The sequence below is a fragment of the Vombatus ursinus genome, unplaced genomic scaffold (genome assembly GCF_900497805.2).
Source record: "Vombatus ursinus unplaced genomic scaffold, bare-nosed wombat genome assembly UNPS02014786.1, whole genome shotgun sequence".
In the NCBI taxonomy this organism is placed as follows: domain Eukaryota; kingdom Metazoa; phylum Chordata; class Mammalia; order Diprotodontia; family Vombatidae; genus Vombatus; species Vombatus ursinus.
Genome location: NW_020954564.1, coordinates 41,955,754 through 41,975,248, shown reverse-complemented (window position 1 = coordinate 41,975,248; position 19,495 = coordinate 41,955,754). Strand labels below are relative to the sequence as shown.

General features: G+C 40.4%; 1 protein-coding gene across 1 annotated transcript; it reads right to left on the bottom strand.

Moving 5' to 3' along the window:
• Positions 1-2,434: 2,434 nt before the first annotated feature.
• LOC114047163 (protein CutA homolog) lies at positions 2,435-17,877 on the bottom strand. Its single transcript, XM_027867931.1, has 6 exons — positions 17,779-17,877; positions 14,244-14,392; positions 8,702-8,761; positions 4,028-4,073; positions 3,535-3,584; positions 2,435-2,917 (listed from the first exon to the last, which is right to left on the bottom strand). The coding sequence occupies exons 1-6, from the start codon at positions 17,854-17,856 to the stop codon at positions 2,815-2,817; spliced, it is 486 nt and encodes a 161-aa protein (XP_027723732.1). The 5' UTR covers positions 17,857-17,877; the 3' UTR covers positions 2,435-2,814.
• Positions 17,878-19,495: the final 1,618 nt, after the last annotated feature.

Below are 19,495 nucleotides of genomic sequence, written 5' to 3'. Positions count from 1 at the left end.
TCTGGCGACCTGGGAGTCTGGCGACCTGGGAGTCTGGCGACCTGGGATGCAGTAACAGTTCTGTATTTATGGGCTGGGTAACCCTGAGTCCGTCACCCCGTCTTTCTAAGCCTTAGGATTCTTATCTGTAAAGTGACAAAGTTGGCCTAGTTAACCCCTAATGTACCTTCAGTCTCTACCATGCTGTAATTCCATAATTCTCAATTGCAATGTCTAAACCAAAGGTTAGCATTGTGAGTACTACTAAGGATGCATTGCTTGTATTTATTTTGTCCATATTTGGATGGGGTCATTTGTCTTCTTCAAATCCAACATGAATTCTCTTTTCCATAAGGGCCCTTATGTCAGCCACACAAGGTTAGAAAGTGTTCAGATATAGCTCTGGAGGTCCTAGATAACTGGTTTATCCCCAACACAGGAAGAGAGGAATCCATATACCAAACTCCAGCCCTTCTCTCTTTGCTAGAGATGTCCTTCCTTTTCTCCTAGATTGCTACCAATATCTTCTCTTTTTAGTGATGTAGGTTTCTGTCCATGAAAGCCCACATTACTTCCTAGGATCAGTCAGAAATGAGGATGAGGTCTGTCAGGGGCAGGGGTGTTTTGAGGAGATTGGGAAAGGTCTTCTTCCATCCACCACAGGAATCCCTGAAAAGTATTACTTTGGTTTAAGCATTGCCCTCTCAAGCTCTTTTTTGATTTCTCTTTTATGGCTTAGTTGTACCAGATCTCAAACTATATTACAAAATTGTAATCATCAAAACAATCTGATACTGACTAAGAAATAGAGTAGTGGATCAGTGGAATAGATTAGGTGCACAATATATAGTCATTTACTAATGACCATAATAACCTATTGTTTGATAAACCCAAAGATTCAAGTTTTGGGACAAGGACTCACTATTTGACATAAATTCCTGGGAAAACTGGAAAACAATTTGGCAGGAACTAAGTATAGACCAATATCTTACACTGTATACCAAGATAAGGTCAAAATAGGTACATGATTTAGACATAAAGGGTGATACTATAAGCAAATTAAGAAAGCATAAAATAGTTTAGCTATCAGATCTAGGGATAACAGAAGAATTTATGACCAAATGAGAACGACAGCATTATGAGATGTAAAATGGATAATTTTGATTACATTAAATTAAAAAGGTTTTGCACAAACAAAACCAATGCAGCCAAGATTAGAAGGAAAGCAGAAAATGGGGCGGGGGGGGGGGGGGGGTGGGTGTAATTTACAATAAGTTTCTCTTGCTGTAAATATAAAGGCCTCATTTCTCAAATATATAGAGAACTGAGTCAAATTTCTAGGAATACAAGTCATTCCCCAATTGACAAATGGTTAAAGGATATGAATAGGCAGTTTTCAGATGAAATAATCAAAGCTATCTATAATCATATGAAAAGATGCTCTAAATCACTATTGCTTAGAGAAATGCAAATTAAAACAACTTTGAGGTACTACTCCATACCTATCAGATTGGCTAATAAGACAGAAAAGGAAAATGACAGATGTTGGAGGGGATGTGGGAACACTGAGAAATGAATGCATTATTGGTAGAATTGTAACTGATCCAGCCATTCTGGAGAACAATTTGGAACTATGCCCAAAGGGCAAGAAAAACATGCATACCCCTTGACCCAGCAACAGCACTGCTAGGTCTATATTACAAAGAGATTAAAAAAAAAGGAAAGGACCTATATGTACAAAAAATATTTAGAGCAGCTCTTTTTGTGGTGGTGAAGAATTGGATATTGAGGGAATGTCCATCAGCTGGGGAATGACTGAACAAGTTGTGGCATATGATTGTGATGGAAAACTATTGTGCTATAAGAAATGACCAGCAGGGTGCTTTTAGAAAAGCCTGGAAAGATTTACATGAACTGATGCTAAGTGAAGTGAAAACATTGTACACAGTAACAGCAATATCGTATGATGATCAACTGTGAATGACTTAACTATTCTGAACAGTATGATAATCTAAGACAATTCTGAAAGACTCATGACAAAAAATGCTATTTACCTCGAGAAAGAACTGATGGAGTCTGAATACAGATCAAAGCATACTTCTTTAAAAACTTTATTTTTCTTGTGGATTTTTTTGGTCTGTGTTTTCTTTCACAACATGACTAATATGGAAATATGTTTTGCATGACTGCATGTGTATAACTACATGAAATTGTTTGTCTTCTGAATTGGGGGAGGGGAGGGAGGATGGGAGAGAATTTAAAACTCAAAATTGTAAAAATAAAGGTTAAAAATGTGTTCATATGTAATTGGGAAAAAATAAAATATTTAAAAAGGAAAAAATAATTCCCTTTGAGGGAGAAACACATCTAGCTTCTAGAACTTTAGGGTGAATTAGTTAGTTTACCAGGTTTGTTCCTAACAGAGGCAATAAAGACAACTGAAAAGCAGACCCAATTCAGCCTAGTTCTCATTTTTTACTAAGGGCTCCATTCTGTGAAAAGGAGACATTCTATGGGCTGGTGGTACATCTAGAAGTCTATGTGGTAGTGGGTGATAGGCAAGAGAGGCAGAGTGGAACGCTCACAACCATCTCCTTAAAGAATTAAACTCTCATCATGAGGGTAGAGGAGGGGTCGAAGTACATAGTTATCTTCTTTCCCATTCAATATGTTTAACCTCTTCTGCTCATTACCTGGAATAGGCAAAGAGCTAACATAAGCATCAGAATCCATAAGTTAATTATCTTCTAAATGTATTGCAATCCAAGGGACAGCAACTGTCTCTCCTGCCAAGCTCTCTACATCTTCGCACCAGAAAGTAGAGTGTGCCTCTGCTCAGTTCTCAGCTACCCCTTCTTCAATCCACTTTAAATAAAGAGGGTTTCCTTGGTCGATGGGTAGGCTGAAGAGCTCAGGAATCTCAAAAGGATGAATTGATCTAAAGAAAGGAAAAAGAGCTGAGTAAGGATGGTTGGAGATATCTCTTGAGAAAGAAGCTTTGAGATCTTCATAGATAGGCGCACTTCATCTAATGTCCATTAGCCAACAGCTGTTCAGTAGATCATACTGGGTTGTGTTTTGTTTAACCTGTGGCCTCTGTCCTCGTCAAGGTTCCTGACCCACAGAGTGAAGGAGGCTTTTGCTCTCTAATATTTACAGGATCTGTGACTTCATCACTGGAGTATCAGAGCAGATCACAGCTCATCTTGGACCTAATAAATTAGTCTCAGAGAATGGCTGGGGCTCAGGGGAATGAGGTGACTCCCCTACAACTAGTTAGTATCATAGGAAGAGTCTGAAGCTGGGTCTTTCTGACTTCAAGTCCAGCATTCTATTCAATATACTATGTTGCTTCTCTTTGTGTCACACACACACACACACACACACACACACACACACACACACCCCACTAAGTGGAATGCTTGTTGCATGCACAGGCTCCATTAAGCATCCTGCCTTAGGTTATATTTGTGCCATTGATCAGATTCAGCTCCTTGACCAAACAGCTGAAGGAAAGGGATTAGAGATAAGCTGATGGAAAGAGAGAAGTCTCACCTGATGTAGTTAGAGAGTTCGTGTATTTTTGAAGTCTTCGTTTTCACTAACTGTTCAAGAGAAACATCAATCTTTCATAAATTCATTTCCAGATCATGTGATATCAGTTTCACTTCTGATGAGCTAGGGGGTGCAGCTTTTCTCCCTGACTATGAAATTATGGATTTCCTCTGAGGTCCTCAGGAATGACCCAAGCACTTGTACACAAAACTTGGCAGAGGTGGAAATATGCCCCTTCCTCATCTATAAAATAAAAGGGGTCACACTAAGTGATTTCTAAGGCCCTTTCCTGCTTGAATATTGCATGTTATTAGGTCCATTTCAGCACTGACATTCTATATTCTAAGGTTTCTTTCACTCTTAACATTTTATGACTTTATGAAACTTCTGCTTTAAAAATTGAAAATGATAAAGAAGGGGTGGGGTGTTTCTCTTCATTACTCACTGCACCTTGCCTCAGACCCCTTAGATCTAGACTGGTACTCACACTTACCAAAAGGATTTCAGTGGCTTCTTCAATCTCTCCCTTCCAAAAGTACCTAGAAGAGTTAACAAAATTATAGAAAAATATTATCCTGCTTTAAGGTTAGGCAGAGCTCTCCTGAAATGCCATTCCCCTAACCCTATACCATCAGCTCATTCCTTGCTAATGACTAAGATGGGGGAAGCTAGGTGGCTCAGTAGATAGAATATTAGCCCTGGAGTCAGGAGGACCTGGGTTTAAATCTGACCTCAGACATTTGACACTTACTAGCTGTGTGACTCTGCAAGTCACTTAACCTCAATTGCCTCACAAAACAGAAAGAAATAAAAGGGTAAGGAGATGGGGAGAGGATAAGGGAGGGATAGGGAATAGGATAAGGTGGGGCATAGAAGGGTGTGTAGATTAATGGGAATGGAATAAAGAGGGAACAACATATATATTTAGAAGGGTATAAAAATCTTCTAAATTCAGAAAGAAATAAGAGGCTAAGGGGATAGGGTGGAGGGAGAGGATAAGGAAGGGATTCTTGAAGGGTGAGCAGGTTAAGGAATAGGAGGGCAAGGTAGTGGGTAGAAGCAAAGTAGAGGAGTGAGGAGGAATAGGAATAGGGTGAGAAGGATAGTGAGAAAAATATGTGACAAGTAATTATAGTTTAGAAAGTGAATGGGATGAATTTACCCACAAAATGGAAACTGACAGCAGATTAAAAATTGGAACTTAACAATATGTTGCTTTCAAGAAATGCTATAAAAATTAGAGCTACACACAAACATAAAATAAATATCAGGACTAGAATTTATTATGTAAAAAAAACAGGGATAGTAATCATGATCTCAGACAAAGTTAAAGCTAAAATCAGATTTAATCAAAAGAGAAAAATAGAGAAACTATACCAAGTGTCAGCCATATTAATCAGTAATTTTAGACCATATAAAATAACTAGACAGTATTAAAAAAAAGGAGAGTAAACCTATCAAAACAGACCCAGGAACTATGCAAATATAAACACAAAACACCTTTCATACAAAGTTAGATCTAAATAATTGAAGTAATATTTATTGTGAATGGGTAGGTAAAGCTAATATAATAAAAATGACAATTTAACCTAACTAATCTATTTATGTAATGCCATCTCAACCAAATTACTAAGGAATTATCTTATTGGGTCAGAAAAATAATAACAAGTTTCATGTGGAAGAGCAGAGGGTCAGGAACTTAAAGGAAACCAGAGGAAAAAAAGATGTGAAGGAACTAGATTCAGTAGTATCAGACCTTAAACCATATTAGGAGGTGAGAGCAGTGTTGAAGTGTAAAATGGGTAATTTTGATTACTTTAAATAAAAATTTTCCTGTATAAATAAAACCTATATAGCCAAGAATAGAGAGAATGCAGAAAATTGGGGAGGAAATGCTCATAGACAATCTCTCAAATAGAATGTGATTGGGTCAGAATATTGGTGTGATGTAGGAAATGATGAGCTGGTGGATTTGGGCTTATGAAGAAAGATACTATCCACCTTCAGACAAACAGATGACAAGTGGAAATAAGCATAATACAGCTGTATGTATGTGCATTCAAGTATTTATGTGTATATATGTGTATGTTTATGGATATCTATGTATGTGTATGTATATATGTGTGTGTGTATACACTTAATTGTAGCCTTCTTGGTAGTGGGGAGGAAGGGGGGAAAGTAAAGTAAAAAGTACACCAGCAGAAGACAAATGAAAACATACTAGGAAGCAAAGAAAAGATGGACAGCTTTGAAAATTATGTGCAATATTAATTATAATGGTTTTCTTGAAATGGAAATTTATTGCTTTATATTGAATCCTCTTCTGTTCTGCTGTGTACATGACAATGTATTCTTTTCTTTTCGTATTTTGTATTTAAGTTTAAATTTTAAAACTTTTTAAAAAAATTACTAAGATGAGAAGGAAATTTTAAAACCTCCCTACCCCCTTTAATAAGGATTTCTAACCATAAAGAGATAGAATATAAAATCCTAGAATCTTGGGGCCAGAAGGGACCAGAAGAGACTGTACTTTTTTTCTTTATTTGGGAACTTCCTATATAGAATCAAGTTTGGATATTTCTGGTGACAGAGAACTCACTAATTCCTGTTATATTTTTGGACAACTCTGTTAGTAAGTTCTATCTTTAAAGGAACCCAAATCTGCTTTCTTGTGACTTCCTCCTATTGTCCCTAGTTCCATAGAGAATAAGGAAGCTTACTCCGTGCACTTTACATATTGGAAGACAAGTAATCCTATCCCTCCCTTTTTTCCTGCCTCCCCCTTCTTCAGGCTATTTATTCTAGTTTTCTATGTAGCTACTCATATGACATAGTTTCCTAGGTTCCTGGCCATACTACTGCTCACCCACCCTCCAGGTCACGGTATCCTTCTTAGAGGGTGTCACTAAGAAGTAGACAAAAAAGTACATGGTCAGAGCAGCAAATTAGGAAGATTAGTTCAGCATCAGTATCAAGGATAGATTGGATAGGAAATAGGGTAAAGGCAGATCACCACAAAAGGCCCTGTGGTAGCCTGGAAAGGGAAGAATTGGTTTTAGAATCAGCAAACTTGTGTTTAGATATTGGCTCAGCTACTTACCTATGTAACCTTAGGTAATTCAACTAACCCCTCTGGGTTTTAATTTCCTTATTTTAAAGAAAGGGAGGGGAGTGGACTAGGTGATCTCTAAAGTCACTTCTGGTACCAGATCATATGATAAGTAATGTCTCTTAAGGCATTCAGCACAATGGTAGTATAGGCGTACCCTTTGTTAAGGCCATTAATTGGTAGAGCAAGAAGTGAGTAAAGAGAAAATGATGTTATAAAGGGATGTGAGCCTCATAGGAAAGAGTGATGTTAGAAATCTAATAGCAAGATTTAGTTATAACCAAAGATGTGCTGGAGCCAGCTCAAACTGGCCTCACAAGAGCAGATTGTTAAATTTTCATTGGGAGTATTTATGCCTCAAAAATTGGCAAAAGCTAAAAATCAGGGCTTGGATTCTGTTGTTGTTATTGATTGTCTGGATTTAAGAACATGGCAGAGTAAATATTAATAATGCCGATTGAACTTAAATGTATCCTGCTGCCTTTTTTCCCTGTGGAGAGCTAGTTGTTAAACATTTACCAGTACACCTTTGGTTATAATATATTAACTACTTTCTAGTAAAATGATGTCAGTTGGGGCAATGATATACAGCAAGTGTCTGGTTATGATTAATGGTGAAATGTGTGATTCAGGCAGTAAAAGTGATGGGTTCTGAGGCAGAGGAAAACACTGAAAGCTGTAGAGGAAAGGGAAAGCTGTGTGAAAAAAAGGATCTGAGATGGACCTTACAGAATACAGAAGGAGTAAAGAGGGTATTACAGCATGCATTCCAGCATTAGCCATGTGATATGTGTGGGAAGACAATGAAGAGATACCAATTTAAATGGATCAGAGGCTTCACATAAGAGCATAGTAGGAAATACATTTGGCCAGGCTATAGAAGCCCTTAAATGCCAGGGGGAGGAAACAACCATTGTGTGAGGGACCCAATTTCCCAGTAGTGTGCAAGAATCCTGACATGTCATAATTCACAGATTATTAAAGCTGGAAGGGACTTTAGAAATCATCTAGTACAATACTCTCATATTTTTTAAAATGTTTATTGATATATTTCATTTTTACATTATTTTTTATTTCTAAACATATCCCTTCTTTCTCCACTCCCCAGGGAGCTCTCCTTTGACACAATTAAAAAAAAGGAAAAGAAATTTAGCAAAAATAACCAATATATCAACTGAGCCTGTATACCCAGTGCTCCAAATCCATAGGGCCTTACCTCTGGAAGGAAGATGAGGAGGAGGAGGAGAAGGAAGAGGAGAAAGAAGAGGAGGAAAAGAAAGAGGAGGAGGAAAAGAAGAAAGAGGAGAAGAGAAAGAGATGAAAAAAGAGGAGGAGGAAGAAGAAAAAAGCTGCATTTTTTCCTTTCTTCTTCTAGGACATTGTTGATTGTTAGAATTACACAGCATTCAGTTTCCTCCCCCCCCCCACCCAACCTATCTGGTTAGGGTGCAGTGTAAGGTACTGGACTTGGAGTCAGAGGATCTGGGTTTGAGTTCAGAATTCTCAGCTTACTGCCTGTGAGCTTTCAGGCTGGACTTCATCTATTTTGACCTCCGATTTTATTTAGATCAGATGAGGGGGATGGACTAGAACAGGGTTCTTAACCTTAGACCCATTACTTAGTTTAAAAGAATTTTTTTTTATAACTATTGCCATGTAGTTGGTTTCCTTTGTAACCTGATATACTTCATTTTATGCATTCAAAGGGGTCCATAGGCTTTACCAGACTGCCAGAGGGAAACCTTTGCCAAACCAAAAGGTTTAGACCCTTCTCTAGCCTCAAAGATCTTTTCTTCTAGAAGTCCCTTCCAGTTCTCAATCCTGTCTTTATCTTGGGAGTGATGGGGAGCTTTGGAAGGGTTTGGAGCAAGTGAATGCCACAGCAAAATGATCAGTTCCTAGTACTGGTGTTGTTCTGGGTTCTCAGACAGGCTTCTCTGAGGGCTCCTGGGGTGAACAGCATGGAGATTATAATGCTAACCCACAGCCCAGCCTTGCCCACAGCCCCTTCCCCAGTGCCAGCGGTGGGAACTGGGAGAGACAGCAGGCCCTACTCACAGAGAGGAGGCCCTCGGCAGGATATTCACACAGGCAGCCAGCTTCTTATCTAGGATGGTCCTGCGGCAGAGAGAGGAGGGGGAATGTGAGCGATTCAGAAAACAATTCTTTGCCAAAATCCAGTATCTTTGACCTGTGGACTGGCCTCTTGGGGATAAACTTAGTCAGCTCCAAGCAGGAGTATGCTGTTAAATGTTTATTAACCATCTTTCTAAAGAAAAAAAAAAACACTGTAAATAAGACATACTTTTAAGTTTAAGCTGCATTATTATCATTTCCTCCATCACTTCTTAAATCTAGGCAATCAACAAAACAATCTCCCAAGCCCTGACTTATAGCATTTGTCAATATCTAAAGTGCAAATGCTCCCAAAGAAAATTTAACAATCAGCAGCCTGGTTGGAGCTAACCCCAGTACACCCTTAACGCCAACGATGGGTGCTAGGGAGAACAACCTCTTCTTCCCTTGAGGCCTAGTGAAAAAGGAGCCCCTCAGAAAAGCCTTGCCCATTGGAAGAAGAGGTTGTTAAAAGTTTTAAAGAGTGTCGTGGGAGAGAAAAACCTATAGCCCAAGAAGGCAGGGGCAGGAATTATCACAACACTTGCTCGATAGGGTTTTAAGCTTTACAGAGTGTTTCCATGTTGTGGTGAGGTAGAAAATACAAATGCCACTAGCCCCATTTTAAAGATGAAGAGACCGAGACTCAGAAAGGTGTTATGATTAATCCAAGATCACACAGCTGGACGGTGACAGAACCAGGACTCTAACCAAGGTTTTCAGGACTACAAGCTCCAAGTCTAATTCTCTTTCCATCATGCCATGCTGCTGTACCATTTCAAAGCCCGGGGAGCCTTAGTTTGATGTCTCTGTCAAGCTTAAAATGTGCGCCCAGTAGAATGAACTTTTTTCTGTTGTATTAACTGAGTCTCTCTGTCCTGTTTGAACTGACCTATTTTCTCCTCTCTCAAATGCTAGTCTGAGCAGTGCTCTAGTTCACTTATCCCATTAAAGTAGCACTAACAACACGGCCCTAGCTTTCTGCCACTCTTAGAGGGGACACTAAAATTCCAGCATCTAAATAAATCTTTTAATTGCATTAAGGAGGGTGAGGGGGCAGTCTTGTTTCTACAGCAACTGCTGGACAGTTTACTCACTTCAGACAGCCAAGCTCCAGGATTAATCTCAATTTGCTTAATCAGAGATGGGTGGCAGTCCAGGAGTCAGGACTGAGTGGCAAGGAAAAAAAACATTTAACCTGAAGAAAGGTCAAAGCAGCACAACACCGTATGATGGGGGTGGGGAATGTTGAACTTGGTTTCGTAGAATCTGTCTTATTCTCAGCTCTACTAGTTATTTACCTGTGTGACCTTTGGCCAGTCACTTCTCCCTGGGCTTCACTTTCCTCATCTGTAAAAAATAAATCTGACTTATACCAAATGGATGATCTCTAAGGTCTCTGCCACCTCTAAATCCTATTTTTCTAATAGCTCATGATTCTGCCCAAGGGCAAATGGCTCAGCTCACTAACCATGAGGGGAAGGTTGAATGACTCAGCTCCGCTGCCAGGTCAGATCTCACAACAACTGCCCATCCCCCAACCCCTGGCCACTTGGGGGAAATGTCTAATGTTGTTATTGGACTTAAATTCAAAACACACACACACACATCAATAAGTCATGTAAGAATTAGCCAGGCCCTCCTTCTGTACTCAGGAAATAAAAGACTAAACAAAAGCTCTTCCAGACAAGGGAACAGGTTTGCTGGCCACACGCCACCCGTAACTAGAATATGTACAAGTTGGTAGCCCTTAGGAAGAAGAGCTCAGCTCCCTTTCCCAGTAACTTTGGTGACTATGTTCTTGGCCCTGGAACATAAGTTAATGCTTTGGGGCAACAGAAAGGAACAGAGAGAGAGAAGACAGAAGGCTATAACTTGGCACCCTGTTTTCAGTCCTCTTGGGGGATGCAAACTAGGAAAGTGTCCTGAATAAGTGACAAGTTAAAGGTGGAGTAAATGCTACTGCAGTTTAGGAAAAATGTCCCAGAAACCTAGACAAGATGGGGGGAGGCTCCCCCATTAAGGACATGAGACTTGTGTCTATGGGGAAAAAAACCTTTGTTGGCTGTCTCCCAGGGAAGCAGGGCATAGTAAGGGACTGAGCCCTTGCCTTTTGTCCCATAGCCTGACCTCATAAGGAAGGGCACTCCAAAAACCAGAGGAAAAAGTGTCCAACCATGATCGGCTTTATCTCAGTTACCAGAAAAAGTTTTAACTTTGGGCAAGTCACTCAACCTCTCTGGGTCTCTTGTTTCCCCACTTGTAAAATAAGTGTGTTGGACTTCATGGCCTCTAAGGTCTTTTGTAGCTCTAAGCTATGATCCTGCAAGTGTCTCCCAGATAAAGTCTCTCTTGCATGCTTTCTTGGAAAGGCTGTGGGTTCAGATCTATGAAAAGGTAGAAGGAAACTTAGAGATAGATTAACCTATATCACCCTCATGATCTTCTAATCTGTAAAAAGGGGGAAATAAAATTTTCACTTACCTCTTCAGAGTTGTGAGAAAAATGCTTAAAGCACAATAAAAATGTGAGATATTATCCTTATAGGATAATAAGATTTAGAGCTGGAATCCTAAAAGTCATCTGGTTCAAACCCTTTCATTTTACAAATTAAGAAACTAAGGTCTAGAGAAAGGAAATGACTTACCCACAGTCATACAATGAGGTAATGTCAGAAGTGACACTAGAACCTAGGTCCAATGATTGACACACCCATGCTCTGAGGACAAAATGCGATCCCAGAGGAACAACTATATGGTCTACCCTAACCTTGCCCCTCAGAAAATCCTGTGTATCCAGAAAGTTTCTGGGACTAGTTTCTTTACTGTGTGTTTCTGGACTTAGAGAACACAGGTCCCCATGGGGAATAGTGGGAGAGTCACATAGAACAGGGCAGGGGTGAAGTAGGCATTGAATAATTCATGTCTTGCCTCATGAATAGTGTTACTGTGTACTACAGGCCAATAGGGCCACTGGTCCTATGTTCCCTCCAAATTAAATATTAATATGAAGAAATTGAAAAGAAAAGACTCAATAAGGAAAAATGAAGCCAAGGCCAGAGTTGATCTGACCTTAACTGCCACTGTCATGGCCACTAAAGGCCATTTAGCTCCAAGAAGGTTGGGGGTGTGTTATTTTTTTTTTCTTTTTTGAGCATTGCAAAAAAAGTTGGGCTGTGAATTAGGAAGGACAGGGCCCAAACAGGCCAGGTTGGGCCATTCTCCAGCTCTCTTTGTAGCTATTTTCTTTATTGCTGTCTTTTAATACTGTGCAAGGTTATCTTGGGCTATCAGAAGAGGAAATAGACTTGTTCTACTTGGCCGCAGAGGGCAAAACTCAAAGCAATAGGAAGTTACAGGAATGCAGATTTTGGTTTGGCATAAGAAATAATTTCCTACCAATGGGCCCCATCTCCTGTGGAATGACCTACCTCAGGACTTAGGGGGTTACCCCATCAAACTAGCTGGCCACTTGATGGGAATTCTGTAAAGAAGATTCATGCTTCTGACTGGGGCTGGATGGGATGACCTCTAAGATCACTTCCCATTCTAACATGCTGTATTCCCAGTTCTAACATTTTGATTCAATTAACCCTGAGGGAATTGAGAAGATTAGGACACCAAGTGGTTAATTGTGGGAATTGAGTGAACCACACTGATTCTATCTTCTGATTCAATTGTGGAGCTAGCTTAGTTTCTATTCAATTATGGGTCTAGTCCAATTTCTGTATTGTGAGAAAACTTTATTCAATTATGGGAAGTGGGAGAAAACTTTATTGCATTATTTGAACCCAACCCTGTGTGGCTGGGAAATTGGATCACCTCTACCTGCTATGTAGAGACCCTTAACGAAGGACCTAGGGATGCTGACCAAGAACTCAGCCAGATCTAAAGATTGACACAAGTTTTCTCACAATTGTACATCTCAAGTAACTCATATGTCTTATCTGAAAACTGGCCCCATACTGACTGATCAGTTTACACTTAGGGAGAGTGGGACACCTCTTTTTCACCTGTTCATTCTTCTACCCCCCTCAACTTGGGAAGTCCCTAATCTTTCACACAATTAGAAATCAGATTACCTAATGTTGTATCATTTCCTTTTAATTAATTGGCCCTATTTGTTTAACTGTTTTTAATGTATAAAAGTCTGTCTCCCTCTGTATTCCAGGCCCAGTCCTAAGCTGAGAAAGGGCCTTGGTCTCAATTTGTTAGGCAATTGGCATTCATTGCTTAATAAATCAATATGCCCAGAAGGTCAAACCTTTGTTTTCCTCAGTCATTTCCTCTTTCATCCACCACATCCCCTAAAGAAAAACTGACAGTAGAGAAGTCCTTAAATACTTTAAATACTCTTGAAGGAATATGAACCCCAATTATAGGACTTCTTTCCATTTGACATGAATTAGCATCTCTGAGGTTGAATCTGGAAAATTTTAAAAAGTCAATTTAAAATATGAACTTCAGGATGTGTGTGTGTGTGTGTGTGTGTGTGTGTGTGTGTGTGTATTAGGGGGTCTAATACACTGGTCTAGTGGAAAGAATAGTGCTATTAGAATGAAATGACTTGGATTTGTTTCCTGGCAATGACAATTACTAGCCATGTTCAAAGCAAGTCACCTCACCTTTCTGAGACCCAATTTCTCCATCTGTAAAATGAGGATGGTACTTGTACTCCCCCTATCTCACGCTGAAAATCTTGAAGTACTATATAAATAGTTATTGTCATTATTATTGTTCTAACACCAGTACTTGTGTAGTTAGTAGAAAGAGCATTGGATTACAGAGATAGGTAGGGGAACCTAGGTCTTGGTTCCAGGTCTTCCAGTTTCATCATCTGTAAAATGGGAATAATAGTACTCACCCCTGCCTACTTCACAGAGATGTTTTGAGGATAAAATGGGAAAAAATACGAAAGTGATTTGAAAATTATAAGGTGAAATTATTTGTTATAAGGAATGGCTCTCTGGGAGGGGGAAGAGGAAGGATATAGTGTGAAAAGTGGTGAAATTTAGGCTATGTAAAAACAAGGGACACCAATAAATTGTTTTTTGAAAAAGAATACCATAAAGTACTATAAAATACTACTATAAAGTAGTATTCAAAGAAAAGAGCTTATGATTATAAATAACACTACTTCACCTGAGTCTTTCAAAGACCATTGCTAACTGATTACCTAAATAAAAACAGCAATAGCATCTTACATTAGTATAGGGCAAATGAAATAATATATATGAAGTGCTTTGCAAACCTTATCCCACAATACGAATGTGAGCTATTATTGTTATTTATCTTGTAGGCCATTTCTTTTCACAGAGACCAAAGGGTCCATCAAATCATATCCCCTTGACTCCAAAATGTATAGGGCTGAGTAGTTTTAGCCTAGAGAGGGAACAAACAGAACCCCACTCCTAAGGCAATACAACAGCTCTGACATCTTCGAGCCCATGAAACGGACCCCTAAGCCCTATATCTCATCACTCTACCTTGCTATGTCTTTGGCGATCTGCTCATTGGGGCAGTTGACAAAGGCAACCGAGTGAGTCCCAGAGAGGTAACTGCCAGTAACCACTGAGTGGAGTTCGAGGCTGATGGTCCTCAGCATAGGGTATGACAGGATGAAGGCCATCACCACCTAGAGAAAAGTAAGGGGACATGGGTCAAGACTGCCTATGTCTATTCAGTCCTTCAGAGAAACATAAGCTTTGTGGGACCACATTCATTCATTCATTCACTTATTCATGCATTGAGGCAGATGGTTGTGCAGTGGATAGAGGTTTGGGTCTGGGATTAGGAAGACCAGAATTCAAATCTGGCCTCAGGTACTTACTAGTTGTGTGACCTTAGGCAAGTCACTTAATTGCTGCCTGCCTCAGTTTCCCCAACTGTAAAATGGAGATAATAATACCATCTACCTCTCAGGATTATTGTGAGGGTTGAATGAGATGATATTTGTAAAAAGTCCCTAACACAGTGCCTGGAACAGCAGGTGTAACACAAATGTTTTCCCTTCCGTTCATCCAACAAGCACTTATTAAGCATCTCCAGTGTATAAAACATTGTGTTAGGAACTAGAGAGATACAAAGTTTGGATAAAACATGGTCCCTGCCTTCAGAGAGCTTATAATCTCATAGATGGATAAAACACAAACATGCAATGTTACAGGGTAAATGCACTAAATAGTTGCATAACAAGCTACTATGTGAGGACCAAACGTAAGGGTCGATACTCACAAACGGAATTAGAACCTTTAATTTTTTTTTTTTTGCTCCATCCCCTAACCTACTTTAAGATCATGGTATCTGCATTGGCCCAGTACCTGCCTTGAGATTCTCTTGATTTCTTCAGCCTAAATCACATATCTGCCTGTCTTACAGACTCACATGATCTCAGAGTTGGAAAGGATCTCAGAGAATATCTATCTGGTCCAAACTCTGCCTGAACAAAAACACTCTCTAAAATCTCCTCCCCAATGTCGTCATTTAGTCTTTGCTTGAATACTTCCAGTGATGGGAAACTCATTGCCCTCAGCTACAGCTCATTGCACTCGAGTATAGCTTGAAATGTTAGAAAGTCATTCCTTACATCAAGCTTAAATCTGTCTCTCTGAAACTTCCACTCACTCACCGCTCTTAGTTTTACCCCATAGAAATAAACAGAAAAGGTCAAATCCTTCTTTCACATGGAGGCTTTCCAAATACTTGAAGACAGTTATCATCTGAGTCTTCTGTTCCCCATGCTAAATACACCTACTTCCTTCAACCCATCATCATATGACATGTTCTCAAGGCCCTTCAATATTCTATGTGTCCTCCTCTGTACTTTCTCCAGCCTATCAGCGTCCTTCCTAAAATGTGCCACCTCCGGTTGAGCACAGTATTCTAGATGTGCTCTGAGAAGGGCAAAAGACATTGGGAATATCACTTCCCTAGTTCTATACCTTTTTTGCTTAATATAGCCTAAAGTCTCATCAGCTTTATCCATTAAAACTCCCTTCAGACAAACTCCTATCCAACCACATCATTACTATCATGGAACTGTGAAGCTGATTTCTGGAAGCCGAGTGTCTAACTCCAGCTTCTTCTGACCAGAGAATATGTCTGATTATATATTCCTCCCACTCTCAATTCTAAAACGTACACCAGATGGAGTAGTGGCCATGAGTTCTGTCAGAGTACCTGGATTCAAATCCCATGTTTGATTGATATGGACAGTCCATATGACTTGGGCAAGCTTAACTTCTTTGGGACTCAGAAAATAAATCAAAGAGATTGGGTAAGCACTAAGGTCTATTCCAAGTCTAAATCCTATGATCCTAAGTGTGTAACCCTGGGCAAATCACTTAGCTACTCTGAGCCTCAGTTTCCTTATTTGCAAAATATAGATAATATTAACTATCCTACTCACCTCATTGGGCTTTTAGGAGGCTCAAAACAAACTTAGCTGCTCTGAGCCTCAACTTTCTGATTTGTAAAATATAGATAATACTATCTATCCTACATAGCTCATTGGGTTTTTATGAGACTCAAAATAGGAAAATTGCTATTAAAGGACTTCATAAAGTATTTTTACTTAATTTTTCAAAGTCCTTTAACATCTATTTTCCCATTATACAAATGGGATATATGATTATTTTAGTAAGAAGTAATGTTAAGTATCACATACATGTTGAGAACAAATATTAAAATCTTCAAAAAAGAGACTTCCCTTCATTTCCTCAGTGTGTACCTCTAGAGCTCTCTGGAAGGACTCCAGTATTTTGGCCACCTCTGGATCTCCACCCTCTTTCCCTGGCCTTGCTCAAATCCATTTCTGTTCTCCCTCTCTTGCTCCCCAGTCTCTCTGCGTTTGGCTGGCTCCTGTCTTCTGGCAGGGCATGACTGCTGTCTTTATTTCTTTACTTTCTGAGTTTGACTAAATGGCAGGCTGGTTTTTTTCTCTGCCATAGCCACATCTTTCCTTTCATCTGACTCTGACTTGGCAATCCAACTGCTCTGAAATAAGACACGACCACTTGAAGAAAAGGGTCCAAATCATGAAATCTGGTAGGGTCTTTAAAAAAAAATTATTATATATTACTAAATGATAGACTATCAGAACTGAAAGGATCTTAGAACATAGAATGATAGAGCTGTGTGAAGCGATCTTAGAAATCATCTAGTCCAACCCTCTTATTTGTCAGGTAAAGAAGGATCAGTGAGAGACAGGAGACAGAAAGGATAAATTGGAACAGAATATCGGAGAGACAGAAAGTCAGAGAGTAGCAGACATTTGACCACATGCCCGGCTTTCTCATGACCCTCAGATTTCAGAGGTGCTCCAAGGGGATGTAAAGTCCAAACCGAGATCAGAGCCCTAGGGGGCCAGGCGAAGCCCAAGCAACTTCACAATCCACTTCTATCAAGAAAGCCTACTCCCCAGGCTCGGGGGACAATAAACATAACAGGAAAGAGGGAAGTTTTGAAGGTATCAGAAGCTCCATTTTGCATTTTTAAAAATTTCCTTTAATGGGATAAAATAAATGCAATAAAATTAATTTAAACGTGATTTTGATATAAAAATTTATAATGTTTTAATCTCTCTAGCCCTGACCGGTACCGGTTCCTTTTTCAGTTTTTTTACTTTTCTTGGGTTTCAGCAGGGTTTTCTCAAGCTGGGAGGAGAGGGAGGAAGACGACTCAATAGGTAGGAGGGAGGCTGTTGGTATCGCTGTCACTCCAAGGGCGAAGAAGAGGATTCCCACTATTTACCCACTGCCCCAGGGTATCGGCGGCCATTCCCAGTTCTCTCCGGCAGAGGTTGTATTTTAGAAACAGACTGGATTTGGAGTCAGAAGACCAGGTTTAGAGTTTACCATATACCACCTGTGTAACCTTGAGCTAGTTTATTGCCCTCTTTGGGTCTCGGTCTCCCCATCCGTAAAATGAGTAAGTTGAATTAGATCGCCATGGTCCCGTGGGACTTTGAATCCCCAGATCCCTAAAGTCCTAGGGAAACCCTCCCTCGGGCTGGGCACTCACCAGGAGCCAGGAGAGGCAGCCGGGGCGAAGGCAGCTCTGGGCAGCAAGCGGCGGGCAGCGCTGGGTCAGCCAGTCCATGGTGCCCTGGGGGTCAGCGGCGTGCGGTCCCCGGCTCCTGCTCGGCTGCGGCAGCGGAGCTGCCCCCGGGCGCCCCTAGGACCCCGCTGGGCTGTGCTTGGCCCAGGAGCGGGGGACTTCCAGGACTCTCGAGCCCCTCCCCTCCTGTCCTCCTGACTCCTCCTTCCAAAGGCTGTCCTGGGATTAGCGCCTAGGCTTTTCCACCTGCCGCTGCCCAGCCAGCTCCCCTCAACCTCGAGCTTGGGATTTCCTTTCTTAGTCAAACTTTCTGTACCGGAAAATTGCAGTTACAGGAGGGCCTTCGAATCAGAACAGATGGTCCTGCAGCGAGCTGAGGAGCTGGGAGCTCGAGGGTTCCATCACACGCAAATTGGATCATAGAACTCAGGGCTGGAAGGAACCTTAATGACCATCCGTCCCGTCCAATACTCGAATTTTACAGAAAGTGTCAGACTCAGAGGAGGAAACTGAGATGTCTGCATTTGGGGAGGAGGGAGAGGCCGTGACGGGCCTAAATTCATGATTTTACCCCTCAAGGAAATTAAGGTATTGAAACTCCCTCCACCAAAGTAGATCATCAACTCATTTATAATTTAGAGTCTTAAAGAGTTAAAAGGAGGCCCTGAAAAGTGATTTACCTATGTCATCCAGCATGATTTGCCTATGATTGACATATGATTTAGCTATATCATACAGCATGTGTCAGAGGCAGATCTTGAACCCAAGATTCCTGTTTCCAAGGCAGGCCCTCTAACCTTGTATCACCACAGGTTGCTGTTTCACAAATAATGATAATATCTGGTATTTATGTGGTACTTTAAGATTTGCTAAGTACTTTATATTTTCAACCTTGAGGAGCTGCTCCTGGGTTCCTATAAGAGTGGAGGGTATTACACTCACTCCCTGTTCTGTGCCTAGGCCTGCCATCTGGACAGGCTTCAATCCTGAGGAATTTGGTCTGTAATGAGGGCAGTTACTCACTTTTCTTATACTTTTTGGTTAATTAAGTCCCCACTTGGAAGCCTCAAGGATAAGTTTACTTGGAGCTTAACAGGTATGAGTCACTTCTAGGGCCTCCCCAAAGAAGGAGAGTGAAAAGGGCACCAAATGAACATTATGAATCAGGTATGGGAAAGGAAATTTATTCTTATTTTTTTTTATTTTCTTTTTTCTTCAGATTTTATTAATTTATTTATTTTTAGTTTTCGACATTCACTTCCACAAGATTTTGAGTTCCAAATTTTCTCCCCATCTCGGCCCTCTCCCCACGCCAAGATGGCAAGCATTCTGAATACCCCTTCCCCTAGTTGCCCCTCCCTTCTATTTCCCACCTCCTTCTCTTATCCCTTTCCCCTTCAATTTTCCTGTAGGTCAGGATAGAAGGGGAATTTATTCTTACATACAAAAGGAATGCTAAACACTGGATGCTCACAAATGTGAACATTCCGAAAAACAAACTTAAAATAAGATTCAGTAACTTAATTTATAATTACTGTGGCAACCTAATGGGAGATTGATAAGTAAACCTCATAGGAACATAAAAGTTTGCAGAACTGCTGATTAGGTATTTTATATTTTTGCCACAACTTTGTACTCTATTCAAACAACTCCCAGTACTGTCCAAACAATTCCCAGTAGA